Genomic DNA, 26,081 nt, shown 5'->3' on the forward strand with positions numbered 1-26,081 from the left:
ATTGTCGACAGTAATATAATCGTTGTAAAATATTCGACTTATCCATTTAACATTGAACACACGTTGAAAGAATGACGGTAACGTTGATGATCTTCACGATATTTTAAACATAGAAGACATACGGTACCGTACACCATTCAGAGGTTATGGAAGCTAGACATCTTCGTCAAGTAAAACACTTTAAAGAGACGGAATGACAATGAATAACTATAAAAGAAATGATGGTTGAGCGTATTTTTGTGTAAAAATGTGTTACAGCTTAATAGACCTTTGATATTGCGAGTTTATTATACACTATCTGCCCCTACAAAGATCTTTCTTAATTGAGTACCGGTAGGTACCTACCGTATACAATGGGACATATTCCTCGAGATAGAAAGTGGCATAACTTGAAAACCATACGTAATATGATTTCCATACTTTGTAGTTGAATACGTAGAAATGTGATGTATAAATGCCTAATAGAAACTTTTTTGATCTAACCTTTCGTTTAGCTACAAAACAGGTTTTCCTTTCTCCTGAAAAGTAAGGATTTTGGAATGTGTACCCTTTTCAACGCGCCGATTCAATTACAATTGCTTACGTTTTCCGTACTATCCCAGTTAGGAGCTATTGATCTTTTCTTAAGCCATTCCATTTCTTTTTTGGCGTTCATTACACAAGCAAGCTGAAGAAATGTTGATGTCAATATAAGTCAATTTCCAGCTGTCTCACGGAATGACAATGAATAACTATAAAAGAAATTGTGGTTGGGCGTATGTTTGTGTATTAAGGTGTTACTGCTTAATAGACTTTAAATTGAGAGTTTCTTATACATTATCTGCCTCTACAAAGATCTTAGATCTTTCTCAAATTTGAGTATAAAAAGGGACATATTCCTTGACATAAAAAATGGTATAACTTGAAAACCGTACGTAATATGATTTCCATACTTTGTAGTTGAATACGTAGAAATGTGATGTATAAATGCCTAATAGAAACTTTTTTGATCTAACCTTTCGTTTAGCTACAAAACAGGTTTTCCTTTCTCCTGAAAAGTAAGGATTTTGGAATGTGTACCCTTTTCAACCCGCCGATTCAATTACAATTGCTTACGCTTTTCGTACTATCCCAGTTAGGAGCTATTGATCTTTTCTTAAGCCATTCCATTTCTTTTTTGGCGTTCATTACACAAGCAAGCTGAAGAAATGTTGATGTCAGTATAAGCGAATTTCCAGCTGTCTCACTTAGTGTTGCCACTGCCTTTTCGATATGCCGTGCTACTGTGCGACTTTCCGGAAAGTTTTGCTCGTAGATAACCAGCAGAAGCGATCATAAAGGCGGTGAACGTGCGAAATACGTCAGTGAACTGCAGGAAGAGATTCCTACTCCTTGGAACGAGTGTATACGTGCTGTGTAGTAATACAATGCGTATACCTCGTTTATTAGTAAGAAAAATGTAAAACGCTTATACAGGGTTTATTCACTGTATAACTAAACAAGAGTTAAACAACGGTATAAGGACTTTTTATTAGTAAGACCCCTGGTGTGCAGCTCGGCTGGAACAGCCTGAAATAGATATATGTATAGATGTAATTATCACCTGTATGCTGATGATCTCCAAATTCACTACCATTGCAGCTTAAGCGAATTACCAAACGCAGTAAAATGCATACATGATGACATGAAGAAACTCAGTGAATTTGCCGTCGGAAACAGACTTCTCGTAAATCCATCAAAATCGCAAGCTATCATTGTCGGTTCCCAAAAGCTCCTACACAAGATCAACGATTCGATCATTCCTCCTCTATAAATAATTAATAGCACAATCCCGTACAGTAAAACAGTGAGAAATCTTGGGGTGACTATGACTGAAACTCTAAATTGGACAGAACATATCAAAAACGTGAGTCAGAAGGTGTTTGCTACTCTACACCCACTGAAATTAAATAAAGATATTATACCACTAAATTGCGCCAAAGATTAACATAGTCCCTAATCCTATCCTTGACTATGATGTTGTCATGGTAGACGCTACTAAAGAACAAACTAGGAAACTGCAGCGTATTATGAATTGTTGGCTTAGGTTCATTTTTTACTTAAGGTATGATGTGCCCTATTACTCCTTATTATCAAGCACTGCACTGGATAAAACCTGTTAAGAGACGTGAATGTCATATACTTGTCTTAATACACAAACTACTGCATAGTAACTCCCCCCAGTGTATTTCATCTAAACTTCACTTCCTCTCTTCCTTCCATAACCGTAACACTCACTCAGGCTCCACTTTAGCTATTCCTCTTCACCACTCTTCTGTGCATAATAAATATTTTATTGTAACCGGTTCCAGGCTTTTGAATTCCCTGCCAGTAAGTATCAGGGGCATTGACTCCTTCTTCAAATTTAAAATATCTTGCCGAGACTTCCTGTTCAGAGTTACCGATTGATGTGTGTATTGTGTGCATGTGATTGGTAACTGTAAAATTAAAAATTGTTTCTGTTAGTTTTATATAATGTAAACGTAAGGGTAGTTGATAAGCGTGTACATTGTAAGTGTGTGTGCAAGTGTCTGTGTGAGATAGAAAAGAGAACTGAATTAACGAGCTAATAAGCTGCATATTGTGTGGGTGTGTAACTTAAGCTTAATTTAGGAAATAGTATAAGTAGTATAATTAGCAATAGGCAACCTTAGTATTATTTGTTGTATTGTTGTTAAGTGTAAGAGACGGACGTGTGCCATAACTTCGCCACATGGAAGAAGCCATAATAAATAAAGAAATATTCCAGTATTCTTCTGTTACTTGGAAACGCGTCAATCACTGAGACAAGCCATAGTTATTTTATATTAGTGATGTCTGTATACCCCAATGTCTGTGACTCCTCAATATAACGTTTAAAACATGTGAATGATACAGTCAACAATGATATGTGTCCTTAGAGCACATGAGGGTTACATATTAAATTAATCGTCATGAAATTCATATACAGCATTCAGAAATAAAGCTACAACTTCCGGAGGGAGGTCATGTCCGTGGGGTTGACTTAGTCCATAAAAAGGGTTCAGTTGTTACTAGGATATCCCTCAGAAAATGGTGACCCAGAGCCTCTCAGAGTATGGTTGAAGACAATGAATACATTTAAGGGAACCAGGAAGTGTGAAACAAATATAACTTCCGATGTTTAGTTACGTATCTCAGAAACTAAAAGGGGTATTTCCTTAAATGTTCTTTTGATATATTAAGAATACATTCATCATTATTTGGGTAGAATACGCAGCTTCTATGTTTACATTTTTATGTCAGAAAGAACATTATAAAACTAATATTTTTAAAAGTATTGTTAAAATTCCTTTAACTGATGTACCTTTCTCTGAGAAAATACTCAAACCATACTCAAGAAACATTCCATGCATAATATGTAAACCATTTTTGAGCTGCAGAAGTAAAATTTCGACCTATTGTTTACAGGAGTTTAGAAATTATTAATTTTTTATATCCTAGTTGAAAACTGAAATTTTCTGTAACATTTCCAGTACTCTTCAATGTGGTCTCCAGGAACTAAACAAGATATCTGATTCAATTTACTTACACAAGCAGATCTATATCGTGTCTAAGAGACAACCAACTTTCAAATACATTGATGTGATAGTTTCTGAGAAAACGATACACAAATATTTAAAAACTATGACTCACTGAAAATCCAAAAAGAATATTTCACTGGTAGCTGGCATATAATGATTAAACCTAATTTTATTGCCTCGAATATAACTTCAGAACAATTATTGATACACCAAATTCTTCAGGAAAGAGAGAGATTTTTTTAAAGGTCAAAAACGAAAAATGACAATTCTGAGCCTATCACACTTCCCGGTTCCCTTAAAATTTTTATAGTCATTACGGATGCCGCTTTTGTTTTTCGTTTACTATAGTATCGGAATCAAATAAGTGAGCACCAGGTAAAGTCGTTCGAGCAAAGACAGCCGGACACAGAACTAACCTTAGCAGTTTAAGAGGGAAGATAAAAGCAATCGATCCCTTCCATTTCCTCCATGACCTGTACGGGGTTTGATTTCTCACTAATTTACTGTAGCATGAGAATTCAGTGACATGACCAAACAGTGAACACTTTGATAGCGTATATTTATTTGACAGTAACATTCAAATCGTTCTATGAGTAAATATCGTATCTGCATGAGGTAAGCGCTGCGTTGTTACTCGGGGCATCACTGCTATTTACATGAAGCCGTGTCAGCTTGAATGTGTATATTTAACCGATTCATTTCAAAGCCATTCCTAAAACAACGCCTAAACTGAAGTAAGCATAAACTGAAACTTTTTGAAACATACTCTTTAACTTTAAAGTCGACTACGATTCTTGTCTCAACAATGACGTTCGGATTTCTTATTGTGAATGGGTAATAATATTAAACCATTCAGTTGATTACTATTTAAAATATGATTTTGCGTGTTGTAAATTAATTTAACTTACAGTAATATTAATAGTAAGCAGATCTATGTACGAATCTTGAAGGGGGGATCGATCTAAGTTCCTAGCGATAAATAACTTTAGGTATGAGAACTGCAGTTCATGAAATAATATGAATTTTTAATAACATCTACAATCATAAAATTGGATTTTGGTATGAGGACTAAGACTCCTTTTTTAATATTTCATTCTTTATGCGATTAGAGTATGTATAAAACGTGGAAAAAAGGTTCAGTTGCCACCTTCGTCTGTGACATAAGACGTGACGCGAGATCGACAGAATATAGTTTTTAAACCTGAATACTAAAGTAGAGAGAGAAAAGTCTGGAACGTATTCTAGACATTCATCGATTACGTCAGGGCTGAATGGTTGTTTAAATCAAGTTCTGATGTTGAATTCTGTGCCTTAATTAAAGTCATATATACACATTATGAACAAGCGTAGCTCTTGTCTATTCCTGCTCCACCGGAAAGCTATCAATACTAATGCGACGTTAAATAGCTAGCATGATGATGATGATGATGATAATAATAATAATAGTAATAATAATAATAATAATAATAATAATAATAATAATAATTCTTTCTTTCTTAATTGGTTTAATTTCCAGGGTTAGTGTTTACCTCAGACTCGGCGAGGAATCCCACCTCTACCACCTCAAGGGCAGTGTTTTGAAGCGTAAGACGTTTGTTCGGTGGATACAACAGGGGAGGAGGACCAGTATCTCTCCCAGGCCTCCTCACCTGCTTTGATGAATAGAGACCTTGTGGGGGTATGGAAAGTTTGGAAGGGGTAGGCAAGGAAGAGGGGAAAAAAGCGGCCGTAGCTTTAAATTAGGTGGCATTCCGGCATTTTCACGGAGGAGAAGTGTGAAAACTACAGGAAACGACTTCGAGAACGGTTGAGATTGTAATAGAACCCCTGTAAACTCACTTGAAATTGAGAGATATGACTCATCTTTTGATTCACAAGTGAACTGGAATTTAAATGAAGTAGGTCAGTGCATAAGCAATATTATGAACTGCAAAGTCAGTAGGTGATCAAGACGATAGGCAAGAAGAACGAAGGCACATGCGCTGCGGATGACGTAATGTTAAGTCAGCGGGTCTGGAATTCATTGCCCTGCTGATGACGAAATGTTGATTCAAAGAGGCTTGAGGATAGAAGGACAGGTCTTGGTAAATAAGTGGGTGTAAGAGTTAAAGTAGACGTATAAGAGAGGGATAAATGTGTAAGAGTTATAGAGTGAAAGGGAAGGGGGAAGGAGCGACATAAGAGGGAGGGAAAGGGCAGTCCTATCTCAAGTGTTGTTGGCAAGTGTTAATAGTTAGAGGTCGAGGAAGGAGAGAGGGAGGCACGGTGCATGTGGAGCTGGACTTCAGCACACATGTAGCTTGTTGCCAAACGGAATAGTGAGGATCTAGCTTTGTCAGCTGTAAGGAGGGAACAGACGTGTCGTTTCAGGGGGTGGTTCCCTTTTCCTTCACTAGGGGTGACGGCATGGCCGGCCAGTAATTTTAGTGGTGGCGTCTCACATGTGGTCTGGTTTCCGCCTGTGTGAGAGGACAGAAAATTAAGTTAGGATGTTAGAGTAAGTTAGTTATAGGGGTGGCGTTTACAGCAGGCCTGGTTCCCGTCCATGTTAGTGACCACATAGTAGACATAGTAAAATTTTATTTTTAGTTTTATTGTTGTTTTGTAATGGGAACATGTATTTGGGCGAAAAGCCTGTAATGTTCATCTTCAATAAATCATCAATACAGATAAAATCTGTACACCCAATTAAACTTCCCGTTCTAGCCCTCGTACCTCTTTTCAAATTTCGTGGCAGAGCGGGAATCGAACCCGGGATTTTGGGGGTGGCAGATAATCACAATAGCCAGTACACGACAGAGGCGACAATAATAATACTAATAATCATAAGAAGAAGAAGATTAAGGTAATAACGGATACATTTTAAACACGCATAAGTTTACTAAATATCAAATTAATACTTTATGTAAATGATGATTGTAGATTTGCTACGGTTATTACGTAAAATATATAAACTAAAAGCTTCACGTAAATACAGAGTAACATATTGAAATATGAATTAGTTGCTGTCATGTCCTCCGAAAATGGTTTAAAGTCGTGAGATAGACATAATAAATGTCAAGAAGAAAGAGTACAGCTGGAGATGATAATATTATATACCTCCCCTCATCAATTTTGCTCTATGGTTAAGGGATTGTTATACTGATGAGTACAATTATTCATGCCAGGCAACAAAGGAGCAGACTTTGAAACTTCATAGAGCTCTTAATTTCTGCCTTAAATTTACTTACAATCTGAATTATGATACACATGTCACCCCATACTGTCACACTGTTTCACGGCTGAAACCTGATAAACGATTAGCATATCACATACTGATGCACATACACCGACTGCTCACCGAAGGCAAACCACTATTTTCCTCCTAGCTTAAATATTTACCCTCTTTTCACAGTAGTAATACCCGCTCTGTTTCCTCCCTTTCTATCCCTGCTCACCGGTCCTCTTTGTACAACACCTTTTCGTTGTGACGGGTTCCAGACTTTGGAATTGCCTGACTGTCAGTGTCAGAAATATCACTTCATTACTTAAGTTTAAGACCGCTTGCCGAGACTACCTACTGAATGTGGCTGACAAAACCACGGAAAACCATCGTCAGGGCTGCCCACAGTGGGGTTCGAACCCACTATCTCCCAAATGCAAGCACACAAATGCACGCCCCTAACCGCAAAGCGAACTCGCTCGATATTAAATGTATGATAGGGCCAAGAGCCCTAACTCCGCCACCTGCGAAGGCATAATTAATAAATTAATAAATAGCCGCGTGGAGTGGCTATGGAGGCAAGCTCTACATTCGGAAGACGCGTGAGTTCGATCCCCACCGTTAGCTGTCCTGAGAATGGTTTTCTGTTTAGGCTTCCAGGCAAACACCGGGGCAGTTTCTATTCATAGACTACAGCCAATTCCTTCGACCTATTTAGCCAACTTCGTTCACCATCATTTATTTCATCTTTATTAGTTCTTAAACTGAGGTTGGCGTCAGGAAGGGCATCCAGCCGTGAAACAAGCTATGTACATTGATATCACAGTTTGCTATAAACGAAAGTTCCTGTCATTCCCCAGAACTTGAAGACACTCTGAAACAGAGTTATGATCACTTCCGTAAACCTCATCTGTTTCATTACCATCAGTCTCGATGTTCAAGACCTTTCCTCCTTCGTTTCACACAACCACGAAAGTATCTGATCACTGGATGCCACAATAACTTGTAAATATTGTCTAACAACGGCCACGGTATAAACATTTCACATTAAACACAAGCATAAAACAAACCCTGACTTATTACAATGAGCGAAATATAAGTAGCACAGTTCCTCGCTACTGAGCGCACCGCTCACCAAACATACACTGCCGTGCCTAATAATGAACTGCGGGTGTTTGTTTTCAAAGATAATGAAAATGACTGATACATCCCCTTCATAATAATCTGGTACAAAGGTACAGGGACTTTCAAAGGTGGAGGTCTTGTAACATTCCAACAAGAAGCAATATACTACGAAGGTGAGCGCCGCACTCACCATGCGAGTAACCGCGGGTTAAAACATTGGATTCCACGTTATGTCAGTCTCCTTGGCTGAACAGTCAGAGTTGAGGCCTTCCGTTCAGCGGGAGCCGGGTTCGATTATAGGCCTAGTCGATGATTAATTCCTCAGGCTCGGGGACCGGGTGTTTGTGTTTGTTCCAACACTCTCCTCTTCATATTCAGGCAACACGCCACACTACCAACCTCCACAGAAACACGCAATAGTGAATACAGCCCTCCATATAGCGTTGTTGTCGGAAGGGCATCCAGCCGTAAAATAGCGCCATATACACAGTTCGCACCCGCGACCCTACATGTGTGGGAAAAGTGACAGAATAAGAATCAGGAGAAGAAAAATGATAAGATGGGATTCCACGGTATTTTTGGTGTAAGCTTCCCTAGGAGCGGAATATATTTTACCACTGGAATTTGTGGGCGGTATTGGTACCGAACCTAAAGGTAAAGAGCGATTCTCTCACACTTTCTATGCCATTTTGTAAGCGTATTACTTGTAACGTAGCAGTTAATATTTAATTTGCCTAGTTTGTGCGTTGAAATTATGTATTTCATGTTTATAACCTTAGTTTCTTTCTTGATCGGAGGTAGTCATTAAATCTTCGTTAAAAGTTTATCAAGAGGCAACGTCGTCACTCCACAACATGAAATTCAAGATATCGTCGTTACACCTGCGAAAACCTGTTACGTGATAGAACTTTGTCCGGTAAGGTTCGACATTACGTGAGTAATTCCAAGGAATTCTCGCTCTTGTGTGATTTGTGCTGCGGGTCAGTATTTCCCCCACACAATATCATAATAGCCGTATTCGCAGGCGCAACGACGATATGTCAGTCTGATTCAACTGGCCCAGCCAGAGCTGTGGTCTCTCTTATCTATCTGACGCGGCCTTGCATGAATACACAGGTGTCAGTCACATTTGACTGCCACGGTGGTCAACCTGTTAATAAATATTTCTCCTTCTCTTTCCTCACACTTTCTTTGCTCTAAATTAGAAGTAACAATTCAAGTAACTGGAACGTCTTTCTCGATACACCTGAGGCCACAGCAATTGGGAACATCAACGACATCAAGCAGCTACCACGCAAGCCTATAGCCACATATGGTCTGGAGTTAATATGGGAGTTCCCCTCGAAGAAACAACTAAAAGAATTGGAAAGTCTGAAAGCGAGGTTCCTCAAGCGAGTCTCGAAATGCACTCCATCTCGACTAGTCTATGTATTGGCGAGGGAAACGTTTTTAGTGGAGGATGTAAAACTTCACCTACTGCTACCATCCACAAGAAGTTATCGAGAACTCTTACAAGAACTGAAACAAAAAAGAGCAGATATTGGGATGGATTTCTACGGTACAGACGCCATGATCAACCGAGAATGGACACGCATAGGATATGACTTACAGCATTCAGTTACGAGGTTTGCCATAGATGGGTTTCATCATAAAGTATTCCAGACCTTGAATTACCATGAACCAGGCCCGGATTGCGTGTGCAGATTCTGTGACCGACACTGAGAGAAATATCACGCTTTACAGTTCAAGCGTAGGCAGCAAACGATCACCCATCTTGCCAATGAATAATGGACATGACAGTTATCAAAAGTGCAAACAAACTTGGTGAAAATAAGTGGAAAGATATTGTATTTACTTCTTATGTGGACATTGGCTGCAATAAAATTCTTATTTATTAGAAGTTGCTGTTCCTAATTTTACTGTTCCATTTATTCCTTTCTAATGCGTCCTCCTCATACATTCTCCCTTATGTCCTCTTACACACAGTCCTTTCATCGCCCTTCCATCTCTTCTTTGGCCTCCATTCTGCTCTTCTTCCCGCCACCTGCATGCTGCTTACTCACATTTTCACACAGTATTCTTCTCGTCTCACGATGTGTCCAAACCGTAGCAGTCTCTTCTCTTGTACCTTCCTTGATATTTCCACAAAACCGGATATCTCTCATATCGCCCCACTCCATTTCCTATCTGCACATCTAATTTTTTCCTCGTGGAATTCCTCACTGGCGTATATTATGAGTGGGTTCAAAGCGAATCTGAATACACTTCCCTTCGTCCTATTACAGATCCGCCGATCACTTATCACACCTGTCATGTTTTATTCCATCCAACCTGAATAATGTGACTGATTTGTAAATCCAGTACTCAAATTTCCATGATGTACGAACCGAGATACTTAGACTCTGGTGATCTCCCCACCCCTCCCCCCCCTCAATAGCCTTATATTACTGTCACTTCTTCTTCCGAATCACATATATTTCGAAGGCCTAAGGTAATGCTAAACATCCAAAGTAAAATCATGGTTTCACCTAAACAAATGGGTCCTCAATTCGAGCGCTGCTGCATGTGCTTTACCCTCACAATTCTTTCACCCACTACGATGTTCCTCTCTCCTTGTTCAGAATTTATCTCCACATTTAAAAATATCAGAGAAAAAATACTTATAATTATAATGATATAAAATAAGGCACTTGAATAAATGAAAGAGAATCGTAGATTGTTGGTACCGTTCATAGGCGGTCCGATTAAATTAATTATTATTCAGAGAAGCGTTAAGATTAATTTTCAGAAATCCGCGCTTATTGGTATTCAATTTAGATTGGTTTATTATAAACTAACATATCCCGAGAGTTATTTGTGTGTTAACTTAAATGTAAACTCAAGTTTTTAATTACACTTTATGAATATTGCAGTTGAGTGGAACAGAAATAAAGCTATTAATTAATTAATAACTTTATTTCTAGGTGTCTGGTTGTGACACAACATGGTGCGATCATGAATGTTTACAGAGAGATTAGAGATTTGATAACAGTGAATCTTGGAGCATCATGCCTTGCCAAGGAGCAAGTTAACATATGAATTAAATATTTTTTCTTGTGTATAATTAATCGGTTCAAATATAACCTGAGGTTGTTTCCGTTCGATTAAGGGTCCATTCGGTAGCTGATGATATCCTGCGTGGTATTTTGTGATCGGTGGATAAACTTAGTTAAAAAAAATTCGGAGTGGGTTTACGGAAATTGAATCTTCACAGATCAAGTGAATCGACCAACGGCGTTACTTTAAATCCGATAGTAATTTTCAGGTTTTACTCTTTTCATTGTTTTTTTATTGAATATATATTCTGGAATGACAATTAACGTTTCACTTAACTAAATATCAATAAAATAGTTCTTGAGGTCATATTTTTCTTTTGTGTCAAAGTTATGTCAGCTGTCTTGTGAAATGAACAAAATTTATTTTATTATTCGATGCTTCACATCTATGAAACGTATATATATTCTCCCTAAAATAAATCCATTTTAGCCCACTTCTAAATTTTTTTTTCATGTAGTAATTAGATTTCCTTTTACTACCCGCCGATTTAAGTCGGCAACTGACTGAAAAGCCCTGAACCCCTGAGATTAGAAGAGTCAACATTATCAAGAGCCAGAGGCAGATATTGACTGTCGGTAAGCAGGGGTGCCGTATGTAAGAAGCAATTCTAAGTACTTCATTGCACTGCATCTGTACATTGCCTCCTCAGGACGTATGCATGCTTAATGTACAAGAAGGTATATAAGTACATCACTTCACTGCAAATTCAAGTAGTAGGCATACGAAAGTTGTATGAAAACTTCCAATATAAGTTACAAGAAGCGAACATTTTCGCACTGGACAATACTGTAATGGGTGTCAGCAGAGCCCCGTCGTTCATCCTTAAAAACAACCTGAGTTACAAACTTCAAATTTTCAACTTCATTTCCTTCTTGCTTTGTTTCTTTTTTTGCTTAGTAGGATATTATTTAGACGTCATACGTTTTGGTGCTCTAGCAATATTCCCCAAATTCCCTGTAATGTGTATGTTGGTCAGAGTCATCAATGAAAGCAGAAAGTGTCGGCTAGAAACAACATCCTTCGCAAGTTGTCTGGAACCAATTGGGGTACACATCCAAAGACGTTGAGAACTACAGCCCTGGCTCTGTGTTACTCCGCTGCAGAGTACGCTTGCCCTGTTTGGTACAGATCAAGTCATGCTAAACAAGTTGACATTTCTCTAAATGAAACATGTCGACTCATTACTGGCTGCTTGAGACCAACTCCACGAGATAGAATCTACTGTTTGGCTGGAATCGCCCCACCAGATATAAGAAGAGAAGTTGCATCCATGAATGAGAGAACTAAAGCACTTGCCTCATGTGCACACCCATTAAATGGATATGAACCTGCCCACCGAAGATTGAGGTCTAGGAGGAGTTTCCTGAATACAACCGAAGATTTAAACGAATCTGCCCAATCCACACGGTTGAGATTATGGAGAACTAGAAATCCTCAACTTGCTGATTGGATGCTACCAATTGAACATCTCCCCCCAGGACACGAGGAACATTGGTCTACGTGGAAATCGCTGAACAGGCTTCGCACTGGGGTTGGTAGATCAAGAACCAATATGGTAAAGTGGGGCTTTCCTGGCACATCCAGGCAATGCGAATGTGGTGAAGACCAAACCACAGCCCATTTCATGAACTGTAGTAAGTGTCCTTTAAGATGCACAATAGAGGACTTGATGGCTGCAACACCTAATGCCCGTGATTTGGCAAAATTTTGGGCAGACACTATTTGATATGTATGTCATTAAGTACCATTATGCAATGTAAAATGTATGCTTCTGATACGAATAAAATCGCCAGTGAGATACAGTGTTTAGAGTGCTCTATGCCTTCCAGTATGGGGTAGATCAAGTTTGTTACTTTCACGTATATTGTCTCATCTTGACATTGTTGATATTGACAACTGTAAAGTAGCAGGGGTATGTACAAACGGTACAGGGGCACAAATATCGCTAGACTTCCCGCAGCCAAGTCCTGTAACAAATGGCATGAAAGCGTCGCTCAAACAAATATATTCATCCAATCTTGCATCCAAGCTCAATGAAACTGTGTGTATCAATATACAGTAAACGTGTTTGTTTTGTATTGTTTCAGTGGACACGTACAATGGAAGTATGCTCCACTTCTGGCGCCTGGACCGGAGACAGATGGGAGCGTTCCTCTGTATAGCGTCCAATGATGTGCCCCCAGCTGTGAGCAAGAGGATCATCCTTAATGTTAACTGTGAGTGCTATTGATTACACCTGCATGACATTGTCGTCCAACTCACGTAAGAGCACTGTTATTCACGAAAAGGGATTTGAATTACAGCATATCACTTATGATGTGTATTTTACTGGGTGAATGGTCAGCGTCGTAGCTTTCGTTTCAGGGGGTACTGGGTTCGATTCTTGACAGGATCGGTGAATTAAGCCCTGTACGTTTAACTCTTCTAGCTCGGAGACTAAGTCTTTCTGATCGTCTTAATACACATCGCACTTCGAATCACCATAGAGACGAAAAATAATGCAACTATCTCTCTACATACGGTTGCTGTCAGAATGGGAATTCGGCCGTAGAACTGGGTTTAATCCACGTTACAGCCGACCACAGATAATTAATAACAAACAGAAAAGAAGAAACTCCTTATCCGTACTCTTGCTGGCCGCGTACTGTGCTACCCATCTCTGGGTCAACAACGGTTGTTTTCCTCACTTACTTTAAGGTTCTCCTTTTAAACCCTCTTTTCACCTTTATTAATATCCGGCTCCGTGGCTCAATGGTTAGCGTGCAGGCCGTTGGTACAGTGAGTCCCGGGTTCGATTCCAGGCTGGGTCGGCAATTTTAACCTTCATTGGATAATTCGTATGGATTCATAATTAGAATTCGTCATAGGTAGGGCCATATCCTCACAGATATGTATGGTCCACTTAGTATCAGTAATTATTTCATAATTTATAGTCACTGGTGTCTCACCGAAACAGCCGTGATTTGAATCCTGGTCAGTGAGTGTGGGGTTTGTGAAACGAAGTCACGTACCCGTGGATTGGATTTTCCATTGCTATAATCACTGTATCATCTACCTCGGTATAGTAATAAGTAGCGTTGTTATAAATAGCTGTCATTTTTTGAGGCGAGGCTTCGATTTCTAATCGGCAAATTGGCAGACGTGCTTGTATATGGTTAAAAGGTACTTGCAGCTAAAATACCTTGCAGTGTACAAATAAAGAGAACTTAATTACCTTGAGAAATCGGAGACTATGAGTTATCTAATCACAATAACAACACTCATGCAAACCTGAAGGAGGGATTATCTTATAATTCATTTTCAAGCATGAAGTTAGGAGGCTATCAGAACTAAAAATGGTAGACTATCTCGGCAACTACTTTTATTGTGTATAGACGATTGTAATTCTTACTTGCTGGCCCCGTGGTGTAGGGGTAGCGTCCCCGCCTCTTACCCGGAGTCCCCGGGTTCGATTCCTGGCCAGGTCTGCGATTTTATCTGGATCTGAGGGCTGGTTCGAGTTCCAATCATCCTACGTGTTTAGAATTGAGGAGCGATCTGACGGTGATATAGCGGCCCCGGTCTAGAAAGCCAAGAATAACGGTCGAGAGGATTCATTGTGGTGACCACATGACACCTCGTAATCTGCAGTCATTCGGACTGACCACTGGTCGCTTGGTAAACCAAGGCCATTCAGGGCTGTAGTGCCATGGGGGCGGGGGTGGGGGATAATTCATATTTAGACGCAAAATACCAAGAAAAAGCCAAATTTTACTGGGGTGTGGGAACAGAATGACATCATCACAAACATCTCACCAGAACGGCCACGGTTCTACTTGCGGTCAAAACGCGTGAGATTCCTTAAATTAAAAAATTCGTTCCTGTAGTTGGGATTTCCGTGAAAATGCTAGTTGCTTTACGTCACACCGACAGAGATAGGTCTTATGACGGCATGGGATAGGAAAGTCTTAGGAGTAGAAAGGAAGCAGCCGTGGTCTTAATTAAGGTACAGCCCCAGCATTTGCCAGGTGTGAAAATGGGAACATCGGAAAACCAACTTCAAGGCTGCCGACAGTGGGATTCGAACCCACTCTATCCCGGATGCAAGCTCATAGCCACGCGCCCTTGGCCCCACGGCTAACTCGGCCGGTTCCGTGAAAGTGTAAATCCTCTGACTACGATTGTGGTATCGGCTAACTTTCCCGCTTTGCATGTTCCGCTGATAAAATGTCTGTTGTTATTGTTTCATTTATTATGTCTTTAAGTCATTATATGCCATGTTTGTCTGATGTTTAGCAACTTATTTCAGTCTGTCTGTTAAGTCATCAGACTGGATGCTGGCTGGATGCTCAAAAACAATCACTTAGGTTATGCAATTATAATAATGTTATTGTAGTCCGCCTCTCTGGTGTAGTGGTTAGAATGATTAGCTATCACCCCCGGAGGCCCGCGTTCGATTCCCGGCTCTGCCGCGAAATTTGAAAAAGTGGTACGAGGGCTGGAACGGGGTCAACTCAGCCTCCGGAGGTTAACTTAGTAGAGGTGGTTTCGATTCCCAGCTCAGCCATCCTGAAAGTGTTTTTCCGTTGTTTCCCACTCCTCCTCCAGGCAAATGCCGGGATGGTACCTAACTTAAGGCCACGTCCGCTTCCTTCCCTCTTCCTTGCCAATCCCTTCCAATCTTCCCATACCCCGCAAGGCCCCTGTTCATCATAGCAGGTGAGGCCACCTGGGTGAGGTACTGGTCATCCTCCCAGTTGTATCCCTGGATCCAGAGTCTGAAGCTCCAGGACACTGCCCTTGCGGGGGTAGAAGTGGAATCCCTCGCTAAGCCAGAGGGAAAAACTGACCCTGAAGGGTAAGCAGATAAAGAAGAGGAAGAAGAAGAAGAATATTGTTTTTACGTCCCACTAACTACATTTACGGTTTTTGGAGACGACAAGGAGTCGGAATTTGGTCCCGCGGGAGTTCTATTACATGCCAGTAAATCTACCGACACGAGGATGATGTATTTGAGCACTTTGAAATAACGCCGGACTTAGGATGGAACCTGCCAAATTGGGGTCAAGGCCAGTGTCTCAAACGCTGATCCACCCAGCCCGGCTATGCGATTATAGGAAACAAATAAAGACCGATGTCTATGATAAAATGAGGCGCATCAGGGAAGGTTAGGAATATGGTAGTTTGGCTTTATCTTTCCCATTGAATTTGAAACTGTTATTGGACACAATTGGCTTTGTTTGTTTTGTGTTTTTCTTACTTTTGCCTTTACATCGCACCGACAGAGATAGGTATTATGGCGACGATGGGATAAAAAAAGGGCTAGGAGTTGGAAGGAAGCTGCTGTGGCCTTAACAAAGTTCAGCCTCAGCATTTGCCTGGTGCAGCCGACAGTAGGGTTCGAACCGTCTATATCCCGAATGTAAGCTCAGAGGTGCGTGTCCTTAGCCGCCCGGCCAGCTCGCTCTGTACACTTTGCTCTACGGTTACATTTATTAACACTCTGACGTAGTAATTACTCGGTACTGCCCATACGCCTGCATTAGCCATAATAAGATCATTTCGGGGGGAGCTACATTTTGCTATACATTGTGCTGAGAAACGGATGTAAAATGATTGGATCCATCAAGAAATTTAAACACGATAATATTTTAGTACTAAGTATAAACATATTTAAATTATATGTCAGATGGGAATAGGTGAAAAGCTCGTTGAGGAATTAGATTTATTGCTACCTAATAATTACAATTAAGTGTCCTTTATATCTGTACATTTTTCTGGACTAGAGATGTAACTACCCGATGATTGATTCTTTCTTTCTTTCTTTCTTTCTTTCTTTCTTTCTTTCTTTCTGTCTTTCTTTCTTTCTTTCTTTCTTTCTTTCTTTCTTTCCTAATTATTTTATCCTCCAGAGTTGGTTTTTCCCTCAGATTCAGCGAGGGATCCTACCTCTAACACCACACGGCAGTGTCCTGAAGGATGAGACTTTGGGTCGGTGCAAAAGACTGGGAAGAAGGACAAGTACCTCCCCCAGGCAGTCTTACTGCTGTGCTGAACGAGGGCCTTGTTTCGGGGGGGGGGGGGAAGGGAAGGTTGGAAGGGATAGATAAGGAAGAGAGAAGAAAGCGGCTTTGGTCTTAAGTTAGGCACCATACGGGCATTCGCCTCAGGTAGAAGTGGAAAAACCACGCAAAACCACTTTCAGGATGGCTGTAGTGGGAATCGAACACCCCTCAGTTGAATGAGCGGCCCCCGTCCCAGCCCTCGTACCAATTTTCAAATTTCGTGGCAGAGCCGGGAATCGAACCCGGACCTCCGGGGGTAACAGTTAATCATGCTAACCACTACACCACAGAAGCGAGATCTATTTTATCTCGACTAGAAATATAACTACCCGATGATACGAAAATAATTCGAAATAGTTTTAAAGGTGATGGAGATTTAGAGGAAAATGAGCATGATACTGACTCCGTGGCCGACTTGTCAGCGATAAGGTTCAAACGAAGGTAAAGTAGGAACTTGACCATGTATAGTTAAGTCCTGTCCGCCTCTGTGGGTGTAGTGGTTAGCGTGATTAGCTACCACCCCTGGGGGTCCGGGTTCGATTCACAGCTCTGCCACGAAATTTGAAAAGTGGTACAAGGGCTGGAACTGCGTGCACTCAACCTCTTGAGGTCAACTGGTTATAGGGAGTTCAATTCCCACCTCAGCAATCCTAGAAGTGGTTTTCCGTGGTTTTCCACTTCTCGAGGCAAATTCCGGGATGGTACCTCACTTTACTCCACGGTCGCTTCCTTCCCTTTTCCCTGTCTCTCCCTTCCGATTACCCCATCCCCCTACGAGGCTCCTGTACAGCATAGTATGTGAGGCCGCCTGGACAAGGTGCCGGCCCTACTTTCCAGCTGTGACCGCCTGATCAAAAGTCTCACGTTTCAGGACTCTGCCCTTGATGCAGTAGAGATGGCATCCCTCACTGAGTCCGAGAGAAAAACCAGCCCTGGGGAGGTAAACGGAGTAAAAGGAAAAAGCAAGAAAGAAAGAACGAATGAAAGAAATAGTTAAGTCCTGCATTTGGGTTCAGTGTGAGTTTAATTTCTTATAACATTCTGGTCTTTAATCCTTTAAGTTATGCTCAGTTAACCTTAAAAGATGTGTGTTCGATGTCGTAAAATTGAGTAACGAGCCATCTAGATCTGGAGAGTTACACCCGCAATGAGTACAGCATTAATTATATACACCCGATCAGAAGAAAGAATCATCGTTAAGAGAAAAATGAAACAAAGTGAACTACGAATGGAAAGGAAGGCAATAATATAAAACGTAATCAACGAGAAGCCTATGCTGAAACATTAACCTCTTGGGGGAAAATATTAGAGAAGATATTGAAGGAGAGAGCAATCGACTTGGACTTTTATTGAAAAATGTCTTTACAGCCCATTAAGAATGGATGGATGGATGGATGGATGGATGGATGGATGGATGGATGGATGGATGGATGGATGGATGGATGGATGGATGGATGGATGGATGGATTTATTTACATTCCCTTCTTTAAGATGCAGAATTTTCACTATGTGGACGCATGTCCATAAAAACCAGAACACCTTGAAAGACTTGTGATATGAATTTTATATTCACACGACATGTGCACTAGTATGTCCTGATGAAACGATTACCATTTGAACCGTGTGGGCTCTCAGGTTCAAGATCCACATCGATACATCGGCGCACCATTACCGACTGTTAAAATATGCCTGCGGCTCTCGTTGTCGCTATAAACCGAAGGTAATGAATCAGTGTGACTTGAGGAGACGTGCAGAATATCTCGCAGACGTATGCGAGAAGGGAGGGACATAAAACAAGGATCCGTGGTGACATTTCCGTATAAGCAATCCGCATTAAACACAAATGGAACATAGGCCAGGCTATGACGATGCTATATGTCAACCTTCGTTGTATTCGGTTATATAACAATATATCCTTAATTTTTATTTATTTAATAATTTGGACGTAAACCTAATATCATTATTAACAGACGTTACTCTGAACCTACAGTTTCCATGTTTACTGAGCTCTTCAATATATCTCCTCTCTGAAGTCAAAGATGTAATTAAAGTAACAGTTAGTATTTCAGAATTCGTGCTACGGAACATAACATTCGGCAGTGGACTGAAGACAGCTGTGAAAACAAATTTTTCAGCTGGTCTGAAGTTAAACCTCTATGAGGAGCGCCTTGAATTCCAGGCTCGTTTTGGAAAGCTTGTGTAATATCGTGTGCTTGCTTTGAGAGCGAGGTGAAAGGGAAGTCTTTTAAAAAGCGAGTTGATCTCTCTTGACTCGTAATATCTGCAGGTCTACACTTGCATTCCTTTTAATGACACTCGGCGGTTTCAGCGTCACAAGGTTTCCGTAACAAGGAGACGACTCCTTTTACAAGTTCCCTCATTCCTTCTGAAAGAAATATTTAAAAGAATCCACAGCAATGTTTTTCTTACAGGCGGGAACGAAATCTTTCTATTGAACATCGTAAAAAGAAAAAAAATAGTCATAACGATTTAAGACATTCAAATATCGCTACCCTTCTGTAAACGGTTCTCTCCGACGAGGACAGTTTTCTTGAAAAGAATATATATATATACACCTGACCAGACGAAAGAGTCATCTTTAAGAGGAAAATTAAACTATTGAACTACGAATAGAAAGGAAGGCAAGAATACAAAACGTAATCAACGAGAAGCCTATGCTGAAACATTCACCTCTTGGGGGAAAATATTAGAGAAGATATTGAAGGAGAGAACAATCGACTTGGACTTCTATTGAAAAATGACTTTACAGCCTATTAAGAAATATGGACTTCCAGGACGACAGCTGCCCATTCAGATGACCTACAAATATTAAAGCCACATGTGGCCAGCAAGATGATTTTCTCGTATATAATATTCGCCTTGTTTGGACCCGGTTCACTGCATCACATATTCGACGAATCATTAGAGAAAGAAGATGTACGAAAACTGAAAAAGTGGTCAGTCCTTCGAAGTGGCAAGCACCACATTAATATTCTATCGAAGAGCTAGTCATTATAGTGATCAAAAACTTGTAACATTTACAAATATCTTCTTAATCGAAATAAGTCAGACAAGAATGTAAATGGCACGGCGGTTGGTGACTATCTTGTGTATGCGACTTCTCTCAGAGCAGTATTCTCACTCAAGTAAAGTGATGAATCTGTACTACACATGAATTCTCCGCTCTCTTATTTATAAATTATCAAAGCTTAACACCTAAAACGTAAAACTCATACAGCTTACTAAGAAATTTTAGATCTGCAAGCTGAGTAGCTTGCAGATACTGAAGTATTACGAGGTCGGCATTACATCTTCCTCAATCCTAATACAGCACTTCGCTGTCTCACATATGAGATAAATACTAACTTTGCTCATTGAGCATAGTATAATCAATGCCTTAAAATCCCTTGACAGTATGAAATCGATTTGAGAAGCATATCACTGCTTACCTCATGCTTGATGTCAAATTATTAGCAAAGCAAAGCAAATTCACCTCCCTATACGTCATGAAGGCCTTTGGAGGAGTGAAAGGTAAAGGCTTCCACCATTGTTAACCTCGGCACGTGATGGGCTGGAGTGGTTAGCTCTACGCCCGGCCGCCTTTGCCTCCAGGAATTAACCTGGTACTCATTTTTGTTGTAGGCTGAGTGAAGCTCAGGGCCATATGCACCCCCGGAAGTAGAAATCTCGTTTCTTAAATTTTACTACTTCCTGACGGGGATTCGAACCCACGTCCTTCCGGGAGAACCGAGCACACCTTTACCGCCTCGGCCAGGCAGCCGCTTTGACGTCAAATTATTGTTTGAGAAAAATTATAGACACAAAAGCAGTTCCATGTAAATTATTTTGATAATAAATCTCAATTCTGAAATTATGTCCCCCAATATTTTCATGTGTCACATTGTATTCATAAATCATGTTTTCGTTGCCGAGACAAACTGCATACAAAAGCTTCATGGTTCGATATTTTTCAGCACAGCATTTCCCAAATGATAATAAAAGGAGAAAACGTCGAACATTATTGATAAACTCGCTGACCCGTGCGAATATCGTGATCAGTGACCGATTAGTAATACAGCATATAGAAATAATTAAATGCAAGTATTTATTAATGAAAGATATTTTATTTTGAATAGTATTAATAAATATTAATAATAATAAATAACGTTCCAGAGGATTCGTCGTGTTGACCACTCGACACCTCGTAATCTGCACGAATTCTGGCTGAGCAGCGATCACTTAGTAGACCAAGGCCCCTCAGGGCTGTAGTGCCATGGAGTTCAGATTTTGTTTTAATAAATATCAGTCTCATTGTGCAACTTACTTATAATTATAGTCTATATACAATATGTTTAATTGTAAAACATTTAAATAGTAGACATTAAAGAAGTAGATATTGCCTTCGTCAGATGCCATTTTTTTCAGATTACTTTATTTTACAAAGCTTTCTTGAAAACAATGTTGGCAGGTATAATATGATCATTCTTTACTTTTTGACTACATGTGTCTTTAACACAAAAATATGCCGGACTGTGTTGCTCAGACGGTTGAGGCGCTGGCCTTGTGACCCCAATTTGGCATGTTCGATCCTGGCTCAGTCCGGTGGTATTTGAAGGTGCTCAAATACGTCAGCCTCATGTCGGTAGATTTACTTTCACGTAAAAGAACTCCTGTGGGACTAAATTCCGGCACCTCGGCGTCTCCGTAAACCGTAAAAGTAGTTAGTGGGACGTAAAGCAAATAACATTATTTTTATTATTATTATCATCGATCCTGGCTCAGTCAGGTATTTGAAGGTGCTAAAATACGTCAGCCTCGTGTCGGTGGATTTACTGGCACGTAAAAGAACTCCTGCGGGACAAAATTATGGCACCTCTATGTCTCCGAAAACCATAAAAGTAGTTAGCGTGACGTAAAGCAAATAACATTAATATTAATAACACAAAAATAAATAACACCGCATCTACGAACTCGTGAAAATGCCAAGTATAACTGTCCATGTGAAAGAAAAATAATCATATCCTGGCAAATACACTCCTTACCAGTGAAGCTTCTGACCATGTGATTTCTTAATGGCCATATCGAAAGCTACTTGTATTGGGAATTGTTTCTTATCATTTGGAAAGGCATGATTGCATCAGAAGGTGTGAGGTTAATGCGGAGTAATAATAATTTCCTGTGGCTATTTCTCCGAGTGCAGCCCTCGTAAGGCAGACCCTCCGATGAGGGTGGGCGGCATCTGCGATGTGTAGGTAACTACTAGTTATTGTAGGGGAGGATAGTGTTATGTATGGTCTGTGAGAGCAGGGATGTTGGGGAGAGCACAAATTCCCATTCCCCGAGCGAACAGAATTAACCATTTAAGGTTAAAGTCACCGACCCGGCCGGGAATCGAACTCGGGACCCTCTGGACCAAAGGCCAGCACGCTAACCATTTAGACATAGGGCCGGACAATGCGGGGTATGAGCCCGGTTCTATCAGAATGAATGCATTGAACAGTGGTGATGTACTCGCCTAAGTGTTTTTCATTAATTTTGCTCCTTTAATTAAATCCTCATTTGACTTACGATTTCTTATTTATATAATAATAGCTTTTTTTAAAAAAAGCAATGTATGAGGTAGTAAACCGGTGGGATTTAAGCAGTTCTAGAATTCCATGGGGTAAAATAGAACTTCGTTTATTTCTTCATGTTGAACAGAATCAGAACTGAGGGAAACCTTTTGCTCTCTAGCTAACAAATTGGAAATGACATTTTCATCATCTTCTCCTTCTTAATCCGTTTACCTTCCAGAGTTGGTTATTCCCTCGGAAATAACGAGAGACCCCACCTCCACCTCCTCAAGGGCGGTGTCCTGAAGCTTGAGAATTCGGGTCCGGAGATACAACTAGGAAAGAGGACCAGTAACTCGCCCAGGCGGCCTCACTTGCTATGCATAACAAGGGTCTTGTGGCAGGATAGGAAGATTAGAAGGGATGGACAAAGAAGAGAGAAGGAAGTGGCCGTGGCCTAAAGTTAGGTACCATCCCGGCATTTGCCTGGAGGAGAATTGGGAAACCACGGAAATACACTTCGAGGATGGCTGAGGGGTGAATCGAACCCCCTCTACTCAGTGACCTTCCGAGGCTGAGTGGACCCCGTTCCATCACTCGTACTAATTTTCAAATTTCGTGGCACAGCCGGGAATCGACAGCTGATCACAGTAACCACTACAACACAGAGGCGGTGGTGGTAATAATAGGTTGTAATTACAACAACAAGGTTTCGGAATTTTGATCGCTTCATTATAGTAATCCATTTGAACTTCTTAATCACCATACCCAATATAACTAACGATTCAGTGAAAACGGGATCATCATTTGCACTCATATTTTGAGTCAACTTATGATTTATATCATGAGACCATAAGGAAATTCGTTTTACTGTGCTTTTAACGATGGCAGTTCTACTGATATGTCTAACAACGGGTAACACCTGACGGAAATCTGCACCAAACTGAATTATTCTGCTTCCATTAGGGAGATTATTGTTCATTATGTCCTTTAATTATCGATCGACAACGCTCAGCGCGTATCTCGCAACCATTGAAATCTCGTCCGAAATGATGAGGTCTGAGTCACGAAAAAGTTGTACGTACTTGGTGTGAGTGCGAATGTATTCAAGATGGGCACAGGTAGTTTGAAAATCGAATGTGTTGTGCGTCCCAATGGTAAGAGATTTTTAGCAAAAGCTGTCCATGCAACTGGAAAAACACCTTGTTTTCATCTCGTAAAATGTGGCACAAATGTGTCACCGGAGCCTCCCGGTCCGTCAGAAAAGTAACAAATGGGAATTTCAATCATAACTGCATGTAATATTTTCACAGCGATTACATTCTTTTCCACGTTTACATTTCCATAAGCTGTCTTGCCGTTCAACCTTTCTTCTTCTACGTTGTACTCTTCTGTTGTACGGTATGTTGCGCGACGGTCTCAACAGCGGTCTGTAGCTTCAATTGTTGGCAAGATTTGCCATGCTATTTAAAATGATTCTCCAACTTTTGCAGTGTTAGGTTGTAGGCTTCAGGTAGTGTGTGCTGCCTCTGAAAATCTCATAAAAGTGCGTCCTGAAATGTTGTCCACAATTCAGGTATATTGGCAAAAGTACGGAGTGTCCAGATGATAGCGCAAAGCAATGTCAATTGCGTTCGTAGTTTGTGTCTGGCAGCCTCTTGCAAGAATTCTTTCCATTCGGCTTCGTTAATGACTAAGTCTAATTTTTCTGCAGCTTTTTGGAACGAATTTCACAGTGCGTAGATCGTCAAAGGACCAAAGAAGTAGTATTCGGAGGTAATATATTTCGATATCGTCCGGATTGACAGTGTACATCCGTCCAAAATATTTTTGCTGTAGTCAAACAATCACTACTGATCTGCATTTAGGGCACTGTGCGTAGATCGTCAAAGGACCAAAGAAGTAGCAATCGGAGGTAATATATTTCGATATCGTCCGCATTGACGGTGTTTTTTTTTTTTTGCTAGTTGTTTTTTTTTTTACGTCGCACCGACACAGATAGGTCTTACGGCGACGATGGGACAGGAAAGAGCTAGGAGTGGGAAGGAAGCGGCCGTGGCCTTAATTAAGGTACAGCCCCAGCATTTGCCTGGTGTGAAAATGGGAAACCACGGAAAACCATTTTCAGGGCTGCCGACAGTGGGGTTCGAACCTACTATCTCCCGAATACTGGATACTGGCCGCACTTAAGCGACTGCAGCTATCGAGCTCGGTGATTGACGGTGTACATCCGTCCAAAACATTTTTTGTTGTAGTCAAACAATCACTACTGATCTGCATTTAGGGCAGTCGCCCAGGTTGCAGATTTCCTGTCTGTAGTTTTCCTAGCCTTTTTTTAAATGATTGCAAATTGGAATTTTTTGACCATCTCCCTTGATAAGTTAATCCTATTCCCAACTCCCCTTCCTATAAACGAATATTTGCCACAATATGCCCTCTTGAATTCCCACTTTACCTTTATTTTGTGATCTTTCCTACTTTTAAAGACACCACACAAAATTATTCGTCTACCGATGTCATTCCATGCCATCTCTCCACTGACAGTTCGGAACATACCACTTAGTCAAGCAGCTGGTCTCCTAAGTCTTGACAAGCCAAACTTTGTAACATTTCTGTAACGCTACTCTTTTGTCAGATATCACTCAGAACAAATCGAGCTGCTTTCTTTCAGTTCTAGAATCAAGTAATTTCGGTGAGGGTCCCATACATTGGAACAATACTTTATTTGGGGTCTTACCAGAGACTTATATGCCCTCCCCTTTGCATCCTTACTATACAGTAAACCCCTAAATACCCTGATAACCATGTGAAGAGATCTGTACCCTTTATGTAAAATCATATTGATGTGATTACCCCAAAGAATATGTTTCCTTGTATTAACACCTACATAATTACAATGATCCCCAAAGTGAACTTTCACCCCATAAATGCAGTAATAAAAACTGAGAGGACTTTTCCTATCTGTGTAACTCACAACCTGACTTTCAACCCCGTTTATCATCATTCCATTGCCTACTGTCCAACTCACAATATTATCGAGCTCATTTTGCAGTTGCTCATAATCGTTTAATTTATTACTCTGTAAAGAATAACATCATCTGCGGAAAGCCTTACCACTGATTCAACTTCTTTACTCATACCACTGATATACCGGGTGGTACAGCTGCCCCTATTCACGCAGTTTTATGCAAACCGCAGATTATAGTCGAACCTAAAAATATTGACCTTGACTACTCACTACAATGTCTGCTCTTACAACGCTTTCCATAATTCGTTTATTCGTGTCAAGCAAATCAGCATTAATGATAAAATACCGATTGATGGTGAAGAATCGTGAAAATTATGTGTCGCAGAAACGTCCTGTACAGAGAATATTATTGGTGAATGACTAGAAGTAGCAGCAACACAACACCACCAAACAGCAACCCGTGATAGCCGAGCTTGCTAAAAGTTAGAGGAGAGTAGCGGTGTTCGTTAGTAGGCGGTTCGAGTCCTGTGTACG

The 26,081-nt window shown here is 40.5% G+C and overlaps 1 protein-coding gene across 1 annotated transcript in view; it reads left to right on the forward strand.

Annotated features, from left to right (window-relative positions):
• The window catches only part of LOC136859000 (lachesin-like), a 1,149,967-nt gene that overhangs the window by 571,854 nt on the left and 552,032 nt on the right, over positions 1-26,081 (forward strand). Inside the window, exon 4 of the mRNA XM_068225763.1 lies at positions 13,071-13,199. Within this exon, the coding sequence (XP_068081864.1) occupies positions 13,071-13,199 (129 nt within the window). The remainder of the gene's footprint in view (positions 1-13,070; positions 13,200-26,081) is intronic.

The sequence above is a fragment of the Anabrus simplex genome, chromosome 1 (assembly GCF_040414725.1).
Source record: "Anabrus simplex isolate iqAnaSimp1 chromosome 1, ASM4041472v1, whole genome shotgun sequence".
Taxonomy (NCBI): domain Eukaryota; kingdom Metazoa; phylum Arthropoda; class Insecta; order Orthoptera; family Tettigoniidae; genus Anabrus; species Anabrus simplex.